At 39.1% G+C, this 20,613-nt stretch overlaps 1 protein-coding gene across 1 annotated transcript in view; it reads left to right on the top strand.

Moving 5' to 3' along the window:
• Nucleotides 1-20,613, top strand: part of OCA2 (OCA2 melanosomal transmembrane protein) — a 483,960-nt gene that overhangs the window by 286,368 nt on the left and 176,979 nt on the right. The window contains exons 20-21 of the mRNA XM_058736912.1: nt 4,780-4,839; nt 5,458-5,562. Of these exons, the coding sequence (XP_058592895.1) occupies nt 4,780-4,839; nt 5,458-5,562 (165 nt within the window). The remainder of the gene's footprint in view (nt 1-4,779; nt 4,840-5,457; nt 5,563-20,613) is intronic.

Raw genomic sequence — 20,613 nt, 5'->3', positions numbered from 1 at the left:
TATGTTAATAGTTAATAACTCATGCCAAGTTCCAAATCAGTCTTCACTGCAAAGCATTCCAAGTTCTCCTTGGCTATCCATCATTTTCTTGTATATAAGTTACTTTTTGAAATAAATTACATTTATTTATAAACCCTGAAGTTTATAACATAAAAGTCATACGTTCCTTAAAAACAGAGAAGGAGGAAAACCATAAGAGACTCTTAAATACAGAGAACAAAGTAGGAGTTTCTGGAGGGGAGGTGGGTGGGGGGATGGGCTAAATGGATGATGAGCATTAAGGAGGGCACTTGTTGGGATGAGCACTGGGTGTTATATGTAAGTGATAAATCACTGGATTCTTCTCCTGAAACCAATGCTACACTGTATATCAATTAGCTTGAATTTAAATAAATAAATTTAGAATAAAAAAATCATATGTTCCTTATATTCTCAACTGTCTTAAGAAATGTTAAGATCAAATGAGAAGTAATAATGTGAATGAGTAAAAGAATTTTCATTCACTGGAAAAATTAATTTTGAGGGGTGCTGGCAGACAGCACAGTTGCTTACACCTAAGGGGCAGAGAGTGACTACCAATATATTCAGATTACAAGTTCAAAAATACCAATGGCTCATTCTTGCCTTGGGGAAAAATAACAAATATAGAAACCACCCCCTTAAAAAATGAAACTAAGCAAATGAAAACACAACACTATTACTACCTAAAACACTCAATAAAATTTTTTTATTTAATCTTATTCCTTTAATTTAGTATTTTTCAATAATTATTCAAGTCTCTTTTAATATGTCTCTTCCATGGAATATAAAAATAAGATTAGTTTTTAAATTATAAATGCCTTTAATGGATCTTTAATTCCGGTGTGAGGGAACAACATAAGAAGTTTGTTTGTTTATTTATTTATTTATTTATTTATTTATTTTTAAATGTTTATTTATTTTGTGAGAGAGAGAGCATATGAGCAGGTAAGGGGAAGAGTGGAGAAAGAGAGAGAACAAGCAGTAGAAGGGCAGAGAAAGGGGGAGAGAGAATTCTAAGCAGGCTCCATGCTAATGGCATGGGCCTTATGTAGGGCTTGATCTCACAAACCATGAGATCATGACCTAAGCTGAAATCAAGAGTCAGATGCTTAACTGACTAAGCTACCCAGGCTCCCCAGAAGTTTATTTTTAGATAATGAGAGTGGTCACCTAGCTTTACTGCTAGGCACCTGAACAGGAGGGTCATTTAAGTGGTGCTTTCTCTTATAGCTGAGTCTATAAAGAAGTGCTACCTTATAAATAAAATTGTTAGTGAGTTCACTGGGAGGATATATACATAATTCTGGGGAAAATGGACATACAGGCATTTTCATTTTTGGATATTTGTAGCAAAAAGGATTTATAATGAGCTCTTTCTCGGTTTCAGTAATCTGTTTCTAACCTAGCTATGACATTCTCTAAAAATAGTGCTGTAATTTAAGTTCAGTTAAAATAATTCCCATTTAATGTATTCCAAATGTTTGTGAAAATAGCTGAATGTGTCAGCTGTTAAACATATCAGAACTTTCAAATATATTTTACAGGTTTCCAAATTTAGGGTGTTTGTTTTTCTTTTTTTCGATGAGGTTAGATTTTGATGGAGATGATTTTAAAATAAGATGAGATATCATGAAAAGGGAAAACCAGCAGGGAAAGGTAGATCAGAGGGCATCTGAGAAAAAGACTCCAAAGAGCACATGGTTTTCTATTTGACCTCTTGAATATTGACAGACTTGTGCTTCCACCTTGGTACAATTGATGGTCATGGGACTATCAAACATTTCCTTTCAAATTATGGCAGGATTCAGGTTGATTTGCATCCTTATCACTTTATTCAGAGTTGCTGTGTGACTCATGCTGTCCTTCCTAGCTAAGCAGTGGGCTCCAGGGTGGACACAGGGTCTAGCTATGCCCCTGCCCAGGTACCAGGGTATAATAGGTATGTAGATCAGTTAGAGAGGATTTGGAAGAGGAGAAATAGCACATTTAATCTATTTTTAAATCTAAAAGTTAGCTGAAGGAAGAGTATTTTAACTGAGTTACATAATAAGAAAGAATATTGTATTCTAGTTCTTTGGGGGTACAAACCTATTAAAGGTTATTCCTCTCTCTGATTACAACTGAAACGCTGGAAAAAATATAAAAACCAAGTATTGATGGACTCTGAACAATAGACAAAACCAGGTGAATTGTGGAAGGGAGTTAATACTTGGAAAAGTGACCCCCTTGGGGTGATTTTCCTATTTTTCTGCCTCCTAGATTTCCCTCCAGGACAGGAAGGCCTTAGTCATGGCATGGCATGGTGGCATAAATTCCTAGCCATAGTATCCTCATCTTTCCACCCAGAGGAGCCAGGGAAAGTAGTACCTGTGGGCTGGGAATTAGGGAATCTCAGAAGAGAGAGCCAGGGAATTCCACACCCCCAATTCCATGCATGAACAGGTACAGTTCTGAACAATGCATGTGTGATACAGACCCAAACCAGCCTAGTGTAGGCCTAGAGGACCATCTGAGATTACAACCATTCATACAAGTCTCTAACAATTCAATGACATATATGCTGTACAGGCACAAATCAACATAGCAAGGTTTAAAGAACTCAGCTGAAACTTGAACCATCTACATGAGTCTACAAGTGCTGAACTCTGCATATGTGAGAGAGACCAAAATTATCATGGAAAATATGAATTTGAACCACTACCCCTGGAAAGTGAGACAGAAATTGTGTTCTGAACCTAACTTCCAACAGAAAAGAAAAAAGGCAAGAAAGAAAAGGACGATGTCCAGAAGATTATAACAGGACCCAGAATCTGCATATCTTATCTTTGACAATATCCAGGAGATGATGCTAAAGGACTCAAAATACAAAGAATGAGGAAAATGCAATAAATTCTCAGGGAAAAAGGCAATAAATAGATTTTAATCCAGACATGATCCAGATGTTGAAATGACCAAAGAATTTGAAGTAGCTATTAAAACATAATGAGGTAAAGAAAAATGAATTTGAAATGAATGAAAAGATAGGAATCATTAAGAGAGTAACAGAAATTATAAAATAGAAGCAAACACAAAGGTCAGAATTTAAAAATATAATACTTCATTAAAAAAAACGTTTTGGGTTCAGTAACAGAATGAATACGACCAAAGAAAAGGTCAGTGAATTGAAAATAGAACACTATATATTATCCAGTCTGAAGGGCTTGGTAAAGTATTACATATTTATTTCATTTGCCATTTATAAAGTTCTTATTAGATATTTGTATTTGACTTTCTTTTTTTCAATTAAGAGATCAGTTACTTTGAACTGAGTTATTAGATATAATGTTTAAGTATTTTGAAGATTTTCCTTTATGTTGTCTTACACTCTATACCATGGACCTTGATATTTGGGATAATTATATGGCACTAAATATATAAATAGATAGTTGTTTATAGGCACACATCAAGGTGTGCACATAATACTGTGTATGTGTATGTATGTATGTGTGTATGTATGTATACACACATATATAATCATCTGTATTTGATATCTAGCAAGAAGTTTTAATCTGGCTTAGACCTCTGACTTTTCCTTTAGTTAGTAGTATAGAATGAAATAAAGGATGTGACTACATTTAACTGTGTTTTTCAAATTAAAAAAATGTTTTATTTATGGATTATTATAAATCAGTGATTCTTATCAGGGGGTGATTTTGTGACAACACTGGCACTGCCTGGAGACAGTTTTGGTTGTCATATTGGGGAGTGGAAGCCAAGGATGGTAAACATCCTACAATGCACAGTACAGCCCTATGACAAGGAATCATTTGGTGCCTAATGTCAACAATGCTGACTCATTTATGAACAGATTTATCTGAATAGATTTATCCTTATGATTTAGTTGATTTAATAGCACACTTGTCTTAAAATTGTGATTGAAAACCCAACATTTGGGTTCCACAACTTTAAAAGGAAGGCTAACAAACAACTCTACATATGGATGGGGAAGTTGTAAACTTGCGTTTAAACATGGTCAAGCTGATGTTTTCAATATTCATAGTCATTCAGCATGGTGACATCACAGTGAAAAAGCCACATTTGAGAAGTGCAAGGCAGCTGTGTCACACCCACATCTCGTTCCTTACAAGTGCTTCCTGTCTGGGATCCATTGTGGTCAGCAGTGCATCCCTTCCCTGGCTGTGGTGAAGGCAACAGCCTGAGCAGAATGCCTCCTGAGCTTACATCTCCTTCGTCTAATCTTTCCTGCTTGGACTCAATTTTCTCAATCTGTCTAGTACTGAGAAAATAGTTACATGCTTCAGTTAAATATATCTGTTCTTCCTTTCTTTGACAGTTATAAAAACCATGCATTTTCTTTGATTCTTCTGTGATGTTGAACTTCAAAAAGAAATTTGAAATGTAACTTACTTGAAAGACCTTCTATATGAGCAGCATTTCATTATGTACAATTGAACAGTGCTCCTATACACTGATACTAAAAAGATGCCATTCCATTCAAATTTAAATTTAATGTGGACAGTAACACAAATCAATGAAAATTCCTGCCTGTGGTATAGTGCATTCTTCTCAGTGAATCATCAGTGCTCGTATCTGATAGTAAATTATTTATAGACTGTGTATTTGAGTATAATCCTTTATAAGAAACGAGAGCTAGGACCTGTCTTATGTTCACGTGTTTTCATTTTAAAGACATAATTTAAAAATTTGCATATATTCTCAGTTTTAAACTGATTTTCATCATATATCCATTTCTTCTAGGCACTGGCACATCTCCACTTAATAGAATATGTTGGAGAACAGACTGCTTTGCTAATAAAGGTACATTAAATATTATAATAGAATGTGTCCCAGCCTCTGTTACTTTGATTTTGTTAAAAAAAAAAATCTGGTAAGAATAGGTCACAGACTATGTAAAAAATATAGCAGAGAATCCTTTTTGTCCTGTGCAGCCTAGAGATGAAGGGAGACTTTTTCCAAAGAATGTATAATTATAGAGGCCTGCAATTTTGCTATGAGCCTTTAGTTAAAACCTGTCTAAGAAGGAGAACAATTGAGAAACCAGTCTTAGTAAGTGAGTAAAAATGCACAACCCCAGTCCTCTGCCAGGAGCTCAGGTCAGTGTAACTAATATATGCTGCCACAGAGAATGGAGCCACCCTGCTCCCTTCCCTAGGTACTGGTTGGCTTGGGTGTGTCTGGGAATCATTCTCCTTAGTTTCTTGTAGACCCAGCAGAGGCTCCTGATAATAGCAAGGAAAGCCCATGCTGGTCCTGTTTGCACACCTGGGTCTGCCTTTGTCTTCTGTGTGAGAGGAAGGACTGGCAGCCTTGTGGTCTCTTCTGAGTCTCATATGTCCTACCATCAGATCCTCAGTGTGTGTGATTTATCAATGGCAACTGTGATACATAGCACTGCTATTATCTGCTTCCTTCCAGATGGTCCCAGAGGATCGGCGCCTCACAATTGCCATCATCCTGGTGGTCTGGGTCTCAGCCATTGCATCATCCTTGATTGACAACATCCCATTCACCGCTACAATGGTGAGTTGCAACTGCTCTTCCATGTGATATGGACCCAACTTGCCTGGATACAATCTGGGCTCACCTTTCCCTCAAGAGGAAGCAGAGAATGAACCATATCTGTTTGCTGCACTCGTAGCTATGGAGGAAAGATGTGGCAAAGCTTAGGGCCAGCTGGGCCAGGGATACTGAGTCCACACTACAAGCTGGAATCCGTGGGCCTGCAGCTGTAGTGGGAAGTGCATCATTAACTAGTTGTTTCAGGGTTAGCCCAACAGAGAGCTGCCACACTTCATGGAAAAGACAGTCTATTTATTTATTTATTCTTTGAAAGAAAATTGTAAGACACCAAAGGTAGACTGGTTGAAGGCAATCATCCTTTATTCCTTGTGAATGCAGACACTGGTCAGTGTGGCTTCTCGTGCTTGGCTTGGGCAGAATTTTGAGTTCTCCATGTGGCCCTGACTGCAGCTGAGATTGGGATACACATTAAAGGTCTTTTACAAGGCTGATGAGCCCTGTTCTTGCTGTGTTTTCTGACATCACTGATTGGTATATGGCAGAGCTGTGAATCCCTGGTATGACAAAGTAAAGGAAGGAATGGGGCTTGAATACAAGAAACTGGGGTCCTGTCACAATTACCAGAAGTCCCAGGTGTGAACACCCCTCATGGTTGGACTTTGGACAGGGTAATTTTCTCTGTTCTTGTGACCTTGAGGCCCCACCCATACCTCTTCCAACAGCCTTTGCAAGGGGGCTCCCATTACATTCCATCACCATATATCACACTGGGAAACACTTGAGACCCAAGGAAGTAGAGCAGAGAGCCTGTCAGTGAGGAGAAAGGTGGTGCTTCTCTCTCACACAGGACCTTAGGCTGACCTGACACTCTGTCCCTCACTCATTGCCTGCAGGAATCAGTGTCTGCAGGTTGACTCTCTAGTTACATAGCTATATTATTCTTCCATGGTCTGGGTTTGGTAATTCTGAGCTAATGCTATCACTGTTATTATTTTTTCATGAAGTCCTGAGTTAGAGAAGTTGTACAGATGTTGAATGCCCTAGTTTGGGACACAGCAAAGCCCATCTCTTCCTGGGTGGTGTCTTCTCTCCAGAATGTGTCTCACAGTGTCCAAAGTTGGAAGAACTAGATCATAGATGGGCTTATCTCTCTAATTTGGCTGGACAGGGCTTCAGTTAAAATTCCAGCATGTGCACAGCTGGGTTTTGGAAGAGCAACCCAGAACTTTTTTGGGATTAGATTTGCTCTTTTAAATTTTCCTTATTCCTTGGGCTCTCCCCTTGATTTTGACTTTTGCTTATCTTTAATGGGAACACTATTTTTTAATGTTTATTTTTTGAGAGAGAGACAGAGAGACAGAGAGACAGAGAGAGAGAGAGAGAGAGATCCAAAGTAGGCTCTGTGCTGCCAGGTTCTGTGCTGTTCAAGATGTGGGGCTTAACTCACGAACCATGAGATCATGACCTGAGCTAAAGTCACATGCTTAACTGACTGAACCACCCTGGCACCTCTTTAATGGTAACACTATTAAAAAATATTTAACATTTAACATTGGGGTACCTGGGTGGCTCAGTCAGTTAAGTGCCAGACTTTGGCTCAGGTCATGATCTCACAGTTGTGGGTTCAAGCCCCGTGTCAGGCTCTGTGCTAACAGCTCAGAGCCTGAAGCCTGCTTCAGATTCTGTGTCTCCCTCTCTCTCTCTGCCCATCCCCTGCTCATCCTCTGTCTCTCTTTCTCTCTCTCAAAAATAAATAAACATTAAAAAAATTAACATTAAATTAATTCAATTTAATATTGACATTCCAGCTTTGTTTGTGCAATCAGAACAGACAAGGAGACTCTGAAACAGGAAGCTTGAAGCCCCCTCTCTCCTCTTATCCAACGTGCCATTGTTAATTACTCAGTTGCTTGGGGCATAGCAGGGTCCAAAGGGCTGAGGCTGTGGGAGGTCCTGGGGGTCTCTATCAACTGGTTTGGAAATATTTCCTTTTTGTTTTATCTTTAATTTTTATTTTTTAATCGAAGTATAATTAATACACAGCCATATTAATTATATTCATTTATACAGTGTTTATACCAGTTTCTACAATATAATGATTCAACAACATTGCTCAGTGCTCATCACTTTAAGTGTTTTTTTAAATGTTCATTTATATTTGAGAGAGGGGGCTGGAGGGGCAGAGAGAGACTAAGACAGAATCTGAAACAGGCTCAAGGCTCTGAGCTGTCAGCACAAAACTCAAAGCGGGGCTCAAACATGAACAGTGAGATCATGACCTGAGCCTAAGTCAGACGTTTAACCAACTGAACCACTCAGGTTCCCCTAAGTGTTTGTTTTTTTGATTTGAATATAGTTGACAATGTTACATTAGTTTCACATGTACAACATAGCGATTTGACAAGTTTATACATTATACTGTATTCACAAGTGTAACTACCATTTGTCCTGATACATCACTATTATTATATCATTGACTATTCTTTATGGTGTGCCTTCTATTCCCGTGATTTATTCATGCCATAACTGAAAGCCAGGATCTCCCTTTCCCCTCTACCTATTTTGCCCAAATACCTACCCCAGTCTCCTCTGGCAACCATCAGTTTGTTCTCTGTATTTATGGGTCTGGTTCTGCTTTTTGTTTGTTTATTCATTCGTTGTTGTTTTTTAGATTCCACTTTTGAGTGAAATCATATGGGGGCGCCTGGGTGGCTCAGTTGGTTGGGCGTCCGACTTTGACTCAGGTCATGATCTCACAGTTCTGAGTTTGAGCCCTGCGTTGGGCTTTGTGCTGAGAGCTCAGAGTCTGGAGCCTGCTTTGGGTTCTGTCTCTCCCTCTCTAACTGCTCTTCCCCCATTCTCTCTCTGTCTCTCTCTCTCTCTCAAAACTAAATAAACATAAAAAAATAAAAAAAGAAAAAAGAAATCATATGGTATTTGTCTTCCTGTCTTTTTTTTTAAATTTTTTTATTAAAAAAATTTTTTTAATGTTTATTTATTCTTGAGACAGAGAGAGACAGAGCATGAATGAGGGAGAGTCAGAGAGAGAGGGAGCCACAGAATCTGAAGCAGGCTCCAGGCTCTGAGCTATCAGCACAGAGCCTGATGCGGGGCTTGAACTCATAGACTGTGAGATCATGACCTGAGCTGAAGTCGGTGGCTTAACCGACTGAGCCACCCAGGCGCCCCTGTCTTCTTGTCTTAAAAAATATTTCCATTCAGGGTAATCCTATTAACATCCGCCCATCTCACCTTCTTTCAGCTTCCTGTCTGCAATTAACAAGGAGCTGTGGGAGCACACATGAGCCCAGACCTGCTTTTGTGGGCAGCTTTCTTAGGTGTTCCCAGTAAATGTACTTGCAATACATTGCTAATGACTGAGAATTCCCTGACAGACTTTCTCCATTTAAACCTTATCTTTTCAGCCTCATTTCCTTGAACAGGAAGAATTCTCAGGAAATTTGCAAGTTAAAATGTGATTATTCTTGTCTTGGATGTTGAATTCAAAGAATGGTAATTTATGCACATGATTTTGTGTGTTTTCTCTGACTTCTTGGATACTCATCATTATCTGTATTATCTTGCAGCCTTGGTGTGGTAGTCAGTTTTTCAAGGCTGGCTTGTTCTCATGTATCTTCTTCTTCTAGGTCTTTGTAGTCTTCTCCCTGCCACTTGCCCTGCAGGAGGTGCTTGGGCAGAGGACAGACTGCTATAACCCCTGACAAAGAAAAATGCTCTTTCAGGGTGGTAGAAGTCAGAAGCATTTCACATTTGCTTTTCTGTCTACATGATCTCATTTTTGTTTTCATTCATCCTTTTCCTTTTCCAGGATCAAAATAATGTGGAGGGTTGAACCTGGTCTAGCAGATTGCAGTTAGGTTTAATAACATGAGCATTTGTAGGAATTAACAGTTAAGGTTCTAGAGAAGGTGAGTCTGGGCTTGAATCCCAGATCCATCATTGTGCAAGCTGAGAAAGCATTAGGTCAGAGAAAATAGAAATGACAGCAGCAAAGAGATGCTGTTTACCCCATTAGGTTGGGAGAGCTCCTGCAGTTTGATCACTTTGGTACTGGCAGGCTGTCAGGTTGCAAGTCAGCCCCTTGGGGACAGTGCACAACCTCTTTGGGAGGCCCTCACCCCCCTCTGGTGGCCGAGAGTGTGGCCTCAGAAGGGCCCTGCAGTGTCCAGGCTGAGGATCTTTCACCTTCCATAGGTGTGAGGACTGGCCACTTTGCCGGATTCTAGCTCTGTGGCACTCCACAAAAAACAAGTAGCACATTTGGGGGACCAACAGCCTCAGACAAGATTCATCACAGCATGTCCCAGAGACATAAGAAAATAAACAATAAGTTGTAAGTACAATTCAGGAGATTTTAAGCGTTGAATAAAAGTACTTTCTGAAACCAAAACCCATAACTTAAAAAAATACTGAATAACGAATTGAAAAAAAAGTCAGTGTTAGGCCTGAGTTAGTGAGTTTGAAGCCAAATGAAAGAGCTAACTAAAAGTACAGAGCAAAAGTACAAAAGAACAGAATCATGAAAAAAGGTAAGAGATTTGGGTGAGACCCAGGAACCCTAGAATGGTAATGATAGGAGTTCCAAGAAGAAGAAAAGAGATGCATTGCATTGACGATATGCAGCCCCTCCATCTCAGGTGGGGTCTGGGTGTCAGCAGCCTTGGAGCTTGTACAAATGTATGCATTGGCTACCCAGACCTGCCAAGTCAGAACCTGTACCTGGACTAGGTGATGGGTGACTGCCTGCACATATGCATTGGAGATGCACTGGTCTGGGCCAGCGCCCCATCTGCAGTATTTCCCTACCACTACAAATATGCCTGCCAGTGAAGAACTACAATCCCACCCTCTCCATTCTCAGGATCCCCTGTGAAGATGCAAGTTATCCCTACTACTTGCCTGAGGCACTCATTAAATCCCACATAAAAGGAAAGAGTGGGCAATTCCTCAGAGGCTGGAGCACTCCCCTGTGTATAAGAGATGGGGACAAGTCTCTAGATTAAGTGTCCAAACTTAAATGTCTCACCTGGAGACATTTGGTAGACATCAGCAGCAAAATGACAACCATCAAGAGTGCTAGCTGGGGGTAAGTGCACATTGACGCCAGTAGTGGTGGGTTTAAGGAAGGCAGGTGGTAGGTACAGGGAGGTTAGATGCGGTAGAGTAGAGGGAGAGCAGGTGTTCTGAGCCCAGGGAGAGCAGGGTGGTGGGTGTAGGAAGTTCAGGAATTGTGGATTTAGAGAGAGGGCAGGTGTGCTGGGCCAGAGATAGGGAAATACCTGTACAGCTGTGATGCGTCTTCCCCCTGCAGGGAAGTAGGCATGGTATGTGCACTTATCTGATTTTTCCAAACAACAACAATAACAACAACAACAATAACAACAAAAACCAGGTATCACTATTTTTCTATGAAAAAGTTTCAGCTCTCAAATGTTGACAATAAATTCAAATTTCAAAACTGACCCTGCTGGCATCTTCTATTTACATTCCCTTTCACAGAACAGAACATCCTTTTGATGCTCACTGTCTGATAATGCTACAGGGTCATCTTAGGACAGCTATCCACCTGAAAGTGCTGTATCTGCCCCTTTGGCCTTGCCTCATGGCCCAGGGCAGCCCTTGCCCTAAGAACCACTGCTGCTTCCTGTTGTTGCCTACATGGGCCATCTCAGCCCTCTTTTGGGTGTCTTCTTCCATGTGTCTCTTTCATTGCTATAAGGAATAGCCTAGCCAGCCTCCCTTTAATTGTTAATTCTCCTGCACTCAGAAACCATCCTTTCTAGGGTCGTGGATCAGATGCCCATTGTAGGGGTTAGAGGCCAGGCAGCAAAGTATGTGTCCTCCTGCTAAGATATTTGAAAAGGAGTTTTATATGTATTTTTAGATAAATTGATATTACAGTATTTAATTCTAAATGTATGATTTAAAGGAATGATGGAATGCTTTTAAGAATGTTAACATATGCTAGCAATTACATTCTTAGGAACTATTTTAATTTAGGATGAGCAATTTTACATATTAACTTAAATGTATGAACTAGTCACATTTTTTTTTCCAGAATTCCTTGGGACCATAGCTGAGGTGACCAGCCCAGGGGTGGGAACTCAGCTGGTCCTCTTGTACAGTGCTGTATGCTGAGCTGATGCAAGTAACGTTTCATGGGATGAGGTGACATCTCTGGTATGATGACCCTGTAACAATATCAAGAAGAGAAGTTGTTTTGTACAGACCCAAAGCCAAACTAGTGATGTTAGGGGAACACAGAGGGTCCGGGCTTGGTATGCCGGCAGTGTGTGGCCCTGGCAAGTATCTCCATGGGCCCTGAGGTAGGCAGCAATTCATCTTCACCTGTCTTCCTACTTTGTTGGGGATTTCTTGGGGCTCAATTGGGATCAGTGCAAACAGAGCCTTTCCCAACACATGCATGATTTTCAACATCCACAGGGCTATGATCCAGGAGCCACCCTCCTTAGTCTCTTCCCATGGGCCCTAGGACATCCATTTCTTAGGGCTGAGGAAGCAGCTCACTTTGATGATGTATGAAAGATCTGGAAATTGAGTCTCTTAATATTACCCATCTATTTTAGCTCCTTTAAAATCTTCGTGTACCCCCAAAGAGAAATGTAACCCAGTCCTGGACCTTGCCCTAGAGTTTATTGTTGCTGATAACTTTATGACCTAAGTCAACAGCCCTTCCTGATGACCCACCCTGCTTTACATTCTCCCTTTCCTCCTTAAATACCTACCTTTCATAACTATTATTATGATTATCTTTGTGTATTAATCCTCAGCTCCCTTGCCACTATTAGGCTTCACAGTCTTCCTTTGGCAAGCAACACCCACCACCAGGTTAATCCTGCCCCTTGCCTCCCCATCCACATGCACAGACAATGAAACAGAGCAGCAAGGATTGCTGACTTGTCTCCCAGCCACAGTCCTTCCATCATGGGCCTTCAGTGCTGCCTTCCACACAGCTTTGTCCTGAGCCTCATCTTCCCATGATTCTTGATGACTCCTGCACACCTCTCATCTCTCTTTGAGCCTCCAGCACCCTTTCTTTCCTTTCTCACAGTTGATGACCTAGCTTTCCTTTTGTGACGACATATAAGCAGTGATGTGGGAGCTTTCATGAACAATGACCACTGTGGCTGCCTAGTGCATCCTACCTTCCTTCCAGTTGTATGGGAGACATTCCCACTCAATGGAGGCCAGTTCCTCCACCTGGTGCCACAGCCAAAGTTCTCTCCGGCATAATTTATTTTTCACTTTCCCCTACATCATTCTTATCAGGATCTAACATGCTGCCATCTCTCCTCTCATGAAGACCTCAGTGAGCCACATATCTCCATGGCTCCCTTCCCTTTTCTCTGCTTCCTTTAAAAGCCAAACTCTTTGAAAGCAAGGTCTTTCCTTGCCATACTCATCTTGCTGTAGCCCCTCTTCATTTTTCTCTTGACTCCACTGCAAGATCTCATGGTATCCACCCTTGTGAGAATCCAGTGATGTTCCTGGTTCTCTTCTAACCTGGACTGTCAGTAGCACATGATAGAGGTAACCTCTCTCCTATTTGGGTTCTTTCCCTGTTTGACTCCTCAAAATTCTCCTCCTATCCATGCAGCCACTCTTCCTTGGTCTCATTCTGCAGGCCCTCTTCATCTTCCAGTCCCCAAACACTGGAAGATGTTCTGGCCACTTCACTCTCTAGACTCTTTGCTAGAGGTATCATCCAAGCTCATGCTCTAAATTTCACCTGCATCCACCTACTCCTGGGCTTCTCCCATATCCAGTTGCCCTGCTCACCTCTCCACTGAGATAAAATAGGTATCTCAAACTTAACATGTTCCAAAAGAAACTCTGATTACATCCTTCCCCAATCTTTCTCACTTCCATAAAACTTTCATATGCTCAGAGTCCCAAATTTTAGAACCAGCTTGATCCATTGCTTCTTCTTATACCCCACAGCCAGGTGCCCTTCAGAGCTTCTAAATACAGCCAGTTTCCATAATCTTTACCATTGCCTCCAAATCCTAGCCAACATTTCCCACCTGTGTATTGCAGTTACCTCCAAATTGTTCTGTTTCCACTCTTGCTCAGACCCAAACATCCATTCTCCACTGAGTATCCCCACTTTGCTCAGCACAACTCAGAGTCTTGCAGTGCCTGCATGCATGCCTTACCCATTTGGACACCATTACTTCCTTTTTTTTTTTTTTTGATTTAACTCTATTTTTTATTTTTTAAAAATTACATCCAAATTAGTTAGTATATAGTGAAGCAATGGTTTCAGTAGATTCCTTACTGCCCCTTACCCATTTAGCCCGTACCCCCTCCCACAACCCCTCCAGCAACCCTCAGTTTGTTCTTCATATTTATGAGTCTTTTTTGTTTTGTCCCCCTCCCTATTTTTATATTGTTTTTTGTTTCCCTTCCCTTATGTTCATATGTTTTGTCTCTTAAAGTCCTCATAAGAGTGAAGTCATATGATTTTTGTCTTTCTCTGACTGACTTATTTCACTTAGCATAATAATACCCTCCAGTTCCATCCATGTAGTTGCAAATGGCAAGATTTCATTCTTTTTGATTGCTGAGTAACACTCCGTTGTGTATATATACCACATCTTCTTTATCCATTCATCCATTGATGGACATTTGGGCTCTTTCCATACTTTGGCTATTGTTGATAGTGCTGCTATAAACATGGGGGTGCATGTGTCCCTTCGAAACAGCACTCCTGTATCCCATGGATAAATGCCTAGCAGTGCAATTGCTGGGTCGTAGGGTAGCTCTATTTTTTGTTTTTTGAGGAACCTCCATACTGTTTTCCAGAGTGGCTGCACCAGCTTGCATTCCCACCAGCAATGCAAAAGAGATCCTCTTTCTCTGAATCCTCGCCAACATCTGTTGTTGTCTGAGTCATTAAAATTAGCCATTCTGACAGGTGTCAGGTGGTATCTCATTGTGGTTTTGATTTGTATTTCCCTGATGAGGAGTGATGTTGAACATTTTTTCATGTGTCGGTTGGCCATCTGGATGTCTTCTTTGGAGAAATGTCTATTCATGTATTTTGCCCATTTCTTCACTGGATTATTTGTTTTTTGGGTGTTGAGTTTCATAAGGTCTTTGTAGATTTTGGATACTAACCCTTTATCTGATATGTCGTTTGCAAATATCTTTTCCCATTCCCTTGGTTGCCTTTTAGTTTTGCTGATTATTTCCTTCATTGTGCAGAAGCTTTTTATTTTGATGAGGTCCCAGTAGTTCATTTTTGCTTTTGTTTCCCTTGCCTCCAGAGACATGTTGAGTAAGAAGTTGCTGTGGCCAAGATCAAAGAGGTTTTTGTGTGCTTTCTCCTCGAGGATTTTGTTGGCTTCCTGTCTTATATTGAGGTCTTTCATCCACTTTGAGTTTATTTTTGTGTCTGTTGTAAGAAAGTGGTCCAGGTTCATTCTTCTGCATGTCGTTGTCCAGTTTTCCCAGCACCAGTTGCTGAAGAGACTGTCTTTATTCCATTGGATATTCTTTCCTGCTTTGTCAAAGATTAGTTGACCATACGTTTGTGGGTCCATTTCTGGGTACTCTATTCTATTCCATTGATCTGAGTGTCTGTTCTTGTGCCAGTACCATACTGTCTTGACGATTACAGCTTTGTAGTATAGCTTGAATTCTGGGATTGTGATGCCTCCTGCTTTGGTTTTCTTTTTCAAGATTGCTTTGGCTATTCAGGGTCTTTTCTGGTTCCTTAGAAATTTTAAGATTATTTTTTCTAGCTCTGTGAAGAATGCTGGTGTTACTTTGATAGGGATCGTGTTAAATATGTAGATTGCTTTGGGTAGTATCGACATTTTAACAATATTTGTTCTTCCTATCCAGGAGCATGGAATCTTTTTCCATTTTTTTGTGTCTTCTTCAATTTATTTCATATGCTTTCTATAGTTTTCAGTGTATAGATTTTTCACCTCTTTGGTTAGATTTATTCCTAGGTATTTTATGATATTTGGTGCAATTGTAAATGGGATCAATTCCTTGATTTCTCTTTCTGTCACTTCATCATTGATGTATAGGAATGCAACTGATTTCTGTGCATTGATTTTATATCCTGAAACTTTGCTGAATTCATGAATCAGTTCTAGCACTTTCTTGGTGGAATCTTTTGGGTTTTCCATATAAAGTATCATGTCATCAGCAAAGAGTGAAAGTTTGACCTCCTTCTGGCTGATTTGGATGCCTTTTATTTCTTTGTGTTGTCTGATTGCAGAGGCTAAGACTTCCAATACTATGTTGAATAATAGTGGCGAGAGTAGACATCACTGTCTTGTTCCTGACCTTAGAAAAACTAACAGTTTTCCCCCATTGAGGATGATATTAGCTTTGGGTTGCTCGTATATGGCTTTTATGATCTTGAGGTATGATCCTTCTATCCCTACTTTTTTGAGGGTTTTTATCAAGAAAAGATGCTGTAGCTTCTCAAATGCTTTTTTCGCATCTATTGAGAGGATCATATGGTTCTTGTCCTTTCTTTTATTGATGTGATGAATCACATTAATTGTTTTGTGGATATTGAACCAACCCTGCATCCCAGGTATAAATCCCACTTGGTCGTGGTGAATAATTTTTTTAATGTATTGTTGGATCCGGTTGGCTAATATCTTGTGCAGGATTTTTGCATCCATGTTCATCAGGGAAATTGGTCTATAGTTCTCCTTTTTAGTGGGGTCTCTCTCTCGTTTTGGAATCAGGGTAATGCTGGCTTCATAGAAAGAGTTTGGAAGTTTTCCTTCCATTTCTATTTTTTGGAACAGCTTCAAGAGAATAGGTGTTAACTCTTTCTTAAATGTTTAGTAGAATTCCCCTGGAAAGCCATCTGGCCCTGGACTCTTGTTTTTTGGCAGCTTTTTGATTACTAATTCGATTTCCTTACTGGTTTTGGGTCTGCTCAAATTTTCTATTTCTTCCTGTTTCAGTTTTGATAGAGTATATGTTTCTAGGAATTTGTCCATTTCTTCCAGATTGCCCATTTTGTTGGAATATATGATCATAATATTCTCTTATTATTGTTTTTATTTCTTTTGTGTTGGTTGTGATTTCTCCTCTTTCATTCTTGATTTTACTTATTTGGGTCCTTTCCTTTTTTTCTTGATCAAGCTGGCTAGTGGGTTATCAACAATTGTTAATTCTTTCAAAGAACCAGCTTCTGGTTTCATTGATCTGTTCTACTGTTTTTTTGGTTTCAATAGCATTAATTTCTGCTCTAATCTTTATTATTTCCTGTCTTCTGCTGGTTTGGGGTTTTATTTGCTGTTCTTTTTCCAGCTCTTTAAGGCGTAAGTTTAGGTTATGTATCTGAGATCTTTCTTCCTTCTTTAGGAAGGCCTGGATTGCTATACACTTTCCTCTTATGACCGCCTTTGCTGCATCCCAGAGGTTTTGGGTTGTGATGCTATCATTTTCATTGACTTCCATATACTTTTTAATTTCTTCTTTAACTGCTTGGTTAGCCCATTCATTCTTTAGTAGGATGTTCTTCAGTCTCCATATATTTGTTACCTTTCCAAATTTTTTCTTGTGGTTGATTTCGAGTTTCATAGCATTGTGGTCTGAAAATATACACGGTATGATCTCGATCTTTTTGTGCTTACTTAGGGCGGATTTATGGACACCATCACTTCTAATTTCACTTTCTATCACTCTTTCTTTGCCCACTTAGCTCCAATCACACTGGCCTCCTTAGCTTTCCTTGGACACATCGAGCAAGCTTCTGCTTCTGAGTCTTTCTACTTTCTATTCCTTCTGCCAGAGACTCTTCACACAGATCATTAGGAGCTTGGTCTTGCTTCCTCACTTATATTCTTAAAATATTACCTTCTCCGTGATAAATTGATTGCCAGCCATCTCCTTTTTACTTATTTTTTTCCCATAGCACTTAATACCTAACATTGTGTTATGTTACTTGTTTTGAACTGGTTAGTTGTTTAGTGTTTAATTTTAAACAAATGTACATGTTCACATAGTTTAAAGTGCTAAGTCAGTCTAGAATTCTTATTTAAAAACAGCACTTTTATAATACCTTAATTTCCTCTTTTTCTCATGGAAAACCTTTTTCATCATTTGATACTTTCTAATTTTATTTTTTGTTTTCTGAATGGTACTGTCTGTGTTTCTGCTCCTTCTCTGGCTGTGTCCTCTTTTGCCTGAGTTCTAGCGTCTTTCTATTTGTTTCCTCTTTGGAGAGGCAATGTCTTCCTTAAATTGACACATTTGGTGCCGGATTTCATAAGAGATATTGGTCTATAGTTTTCTTGTAGTGTTTTTACCTGGTTTTAGTATCAAGGTAATGCTGACTTCATAGAATAAGTAAGTATTGCATTCCCTTCAGGTTTAGGGATAGTTTGAGAAGGACTGGTGTTAATTTTTCTTTAAAAGTTTCTAATTTAAATCATAAAGCATTTATTAAATGTTTTACATGTTTTGTAAAACTCACCAGTTTGGAAGTGTTCCCTCCTCTTTAATAGTTTGGAAGGCTTTGAGAAGGATTGACATTAATCATTCTTGACATTTTTGGTAGAATTCACTGGTGAAGCTATCTGGTATTGGGTTTTTCTTTTTTGGAAGATTTTCCATTACTGATTCTATTTCCATACTAGTTATGGTTCTATTCAAGTTTTGTATTTCTTTGTGATTCAGTCTTGGTAGCTTGCATGTTTCTAGTAATTTGTCCATATCTTCTCAGTTGCCTAATGTGTTGTAATATAACTATTTGTGGTAGTCTCTTATGATCCTATGTACTTCTGTGGTATCAATTGTAATGTTTCCTTTTTTGTTCCTGAGTCTTCTTTTTCTCTTAGTCTAGCTAAAGATTTGTTAATTTTATTTATCTTTTCAAAAAACTAGCTCTTAGTTTCATTGATGTATTCTATTGCTTTTCTAGTCTATTTGATTTATTTCTGCTCTAATCTTTTGTTATTCCCTCCCTTCTGCTAACTTTGGGCTTGTTTGGGCTTGATGTGTAATGTTAGATTACTTATTTAAACTTATTTTTTCCTAATGTGGGCATTTATTGCTGTAAATTTCCCTCTTGGAACTGCTTTTTCTACCTCATAGGTTTTGGTATGCTATGTTTCCATTTGTGTCAAGATGCTTATTTCCCTTTTGATTTCTTCTTTGACTTATTGGTTCTTCAGGAGCATGTAGTTTCATTCCACATATTTGTGAATTTTTCAGCTTTTCTTCTGTTATTGTTTTTAGTTTTATACTACTGTGACTGGAAAAGATGCTTGATACAATATCAATCTTCTTAATTTGTTAACACTTGTTTTGTGACTTAATGTATGACCTGCCTAGAGAACGTTCGATTAGTGTTTGAGAAAAATGTGCATTTTGTTATTGAATAGAATGTTCTGTATATGTCTGTTAGGCACATTTGTTCTAAATTGTAGTTCAGATCCAATATTTCCTTTTTGATGCTCTGTCTGAATGATCTTTCCATTTTTGAAAGTGGGGTCGTGAAGTCCACTATTAATACTATATTGTTGTCTAATTCTACCTTCACACCTGTTAATACTTGCTTAATATATTTATGTACTCTGATGTAGTGTACACATATATTTACAATTGTTATAACCTCTTGTTGAATCAACTCCTTTAGCATTATATAACGACCTTCGTGTGTCTTTACAGTTTTGATTTAAGGTATATTTTGTCTGCTACAACTATAACTACCCCTGCTCTCTTTGGTTTGCATTTGTATGGAGTATATTTTCCCATCACTTTGTTTTGAGCCTATGTATGTCCTTGATGTTGAAGTGAGTCTCTTGTGGCAGCATATAGTTGGTCTTTTTTTTTAAATCCATTTAGCCACTGTGGGTCTTTTGATTGGGGAATTTAGTCCATTTACATTTAAAGTAATTATTGATAGGGGTGCCTAGGTAGCTCAGTTGGTTGAGCATCTGATTGTTGACTTTGGCTTAGGTCATGATTTCATGGTTTGTGACTTTGAGTCCCATGTCAGCCTCCATGCTGAAGGTACAGAGCCTGCTTAAGATTCTCTCTCTCCTCTCTCTGCCTCTCCCTCAAAAATAAATAAATAAAATTTAAAAAATAAAGTAATTATTGAAATTGAATGACTTACTTTTGCCATCTTGTTAATTGTTTTCTCATTATTTTGTAGTTCCTTTTTCTCTCCCTTGTTGTCTGACTTTGTAAATTGATGGTTTTCTATAGTGTTCCGCCTTCATTCTCTTCTCTTTATCATATGTATTTCTACTATGATATCTGCTATATGGTTTTTGTATTGTGGTTACCCTAAGGCTTTCATAAACACCTTATAGTCACAATAATCTATTTTAAGCTCATAACAACTTAGCTTCAATTGCATATAAAAAGTCTATGTTTTTGCTCTTTCTTTCTTTCTTTCTTTCGAGAGGGCACAAGTGAGTGAGGGGTAGAGAGAGAGAGAGAGAGAGAGGGAGAGAGAAGTGGGGCTCATCCTAGGCAGGGCTCATGTTTTACTAGAAGCGGGGTTTGTTTTCACCTAAAGCGGGTCTTGAGCTAACCCAAGGCAGGGCTCATGCTCACCTGATGTGGGACTCAAGCTCATGAACAGTGAGATCATGACGAGCCAAAGTCAGATGTTTAATGACTGAGCCACCCAGGTAGCCCCTATTTTATGTTTTGATGTCACAGTATACATCTTTTAATCTTGTGTATCCATTAACAGATTGTTGTAGGTATATTTATTTTTAGTACTTTATCTTTTAACCTTTATACTAGAGTTAAGTGTTTCACATTTCACCATTATAGTATTAGAGTATTCTGAATTTGACTGTATACTTACATTTACCAGTCAGTTTTATACTTTAATTTGTATTCGTGTTATTAATAAGTATGTATGTTTTCATTTTAGCTTGAAGAACTTTGTTTAGCATTTCTCACAAGGCAAGTCTAATGGTGATGAATGTCCTTAGCATCTGTTTTTCTAGGGAAGTCTTTATTTTTCCTTAATTTCTGAAGGACTGCTTTGCTGGGTAAAATATT

This window comes from Neofelis nebulosa, chromosome 7, assembly GCF_028018385.1.
Source record: "Neofelis nebulosa isolate mNeoNeb1 chromosome 7, mNeoNeb1.pri, whole genome shotgun sequence".
Classification (NCBI taxonomy): Eukaryota; Metazoa; Chordata; class Mammalia; order Carnivora; family Felidae; genus Neofelis; species Neofelis nebulosa.
The sequence above is the reverse complement of the archived record's forward strand: the minus strand, read 5'-3'. Positions and strand labels throughout refer to the sequence as shown.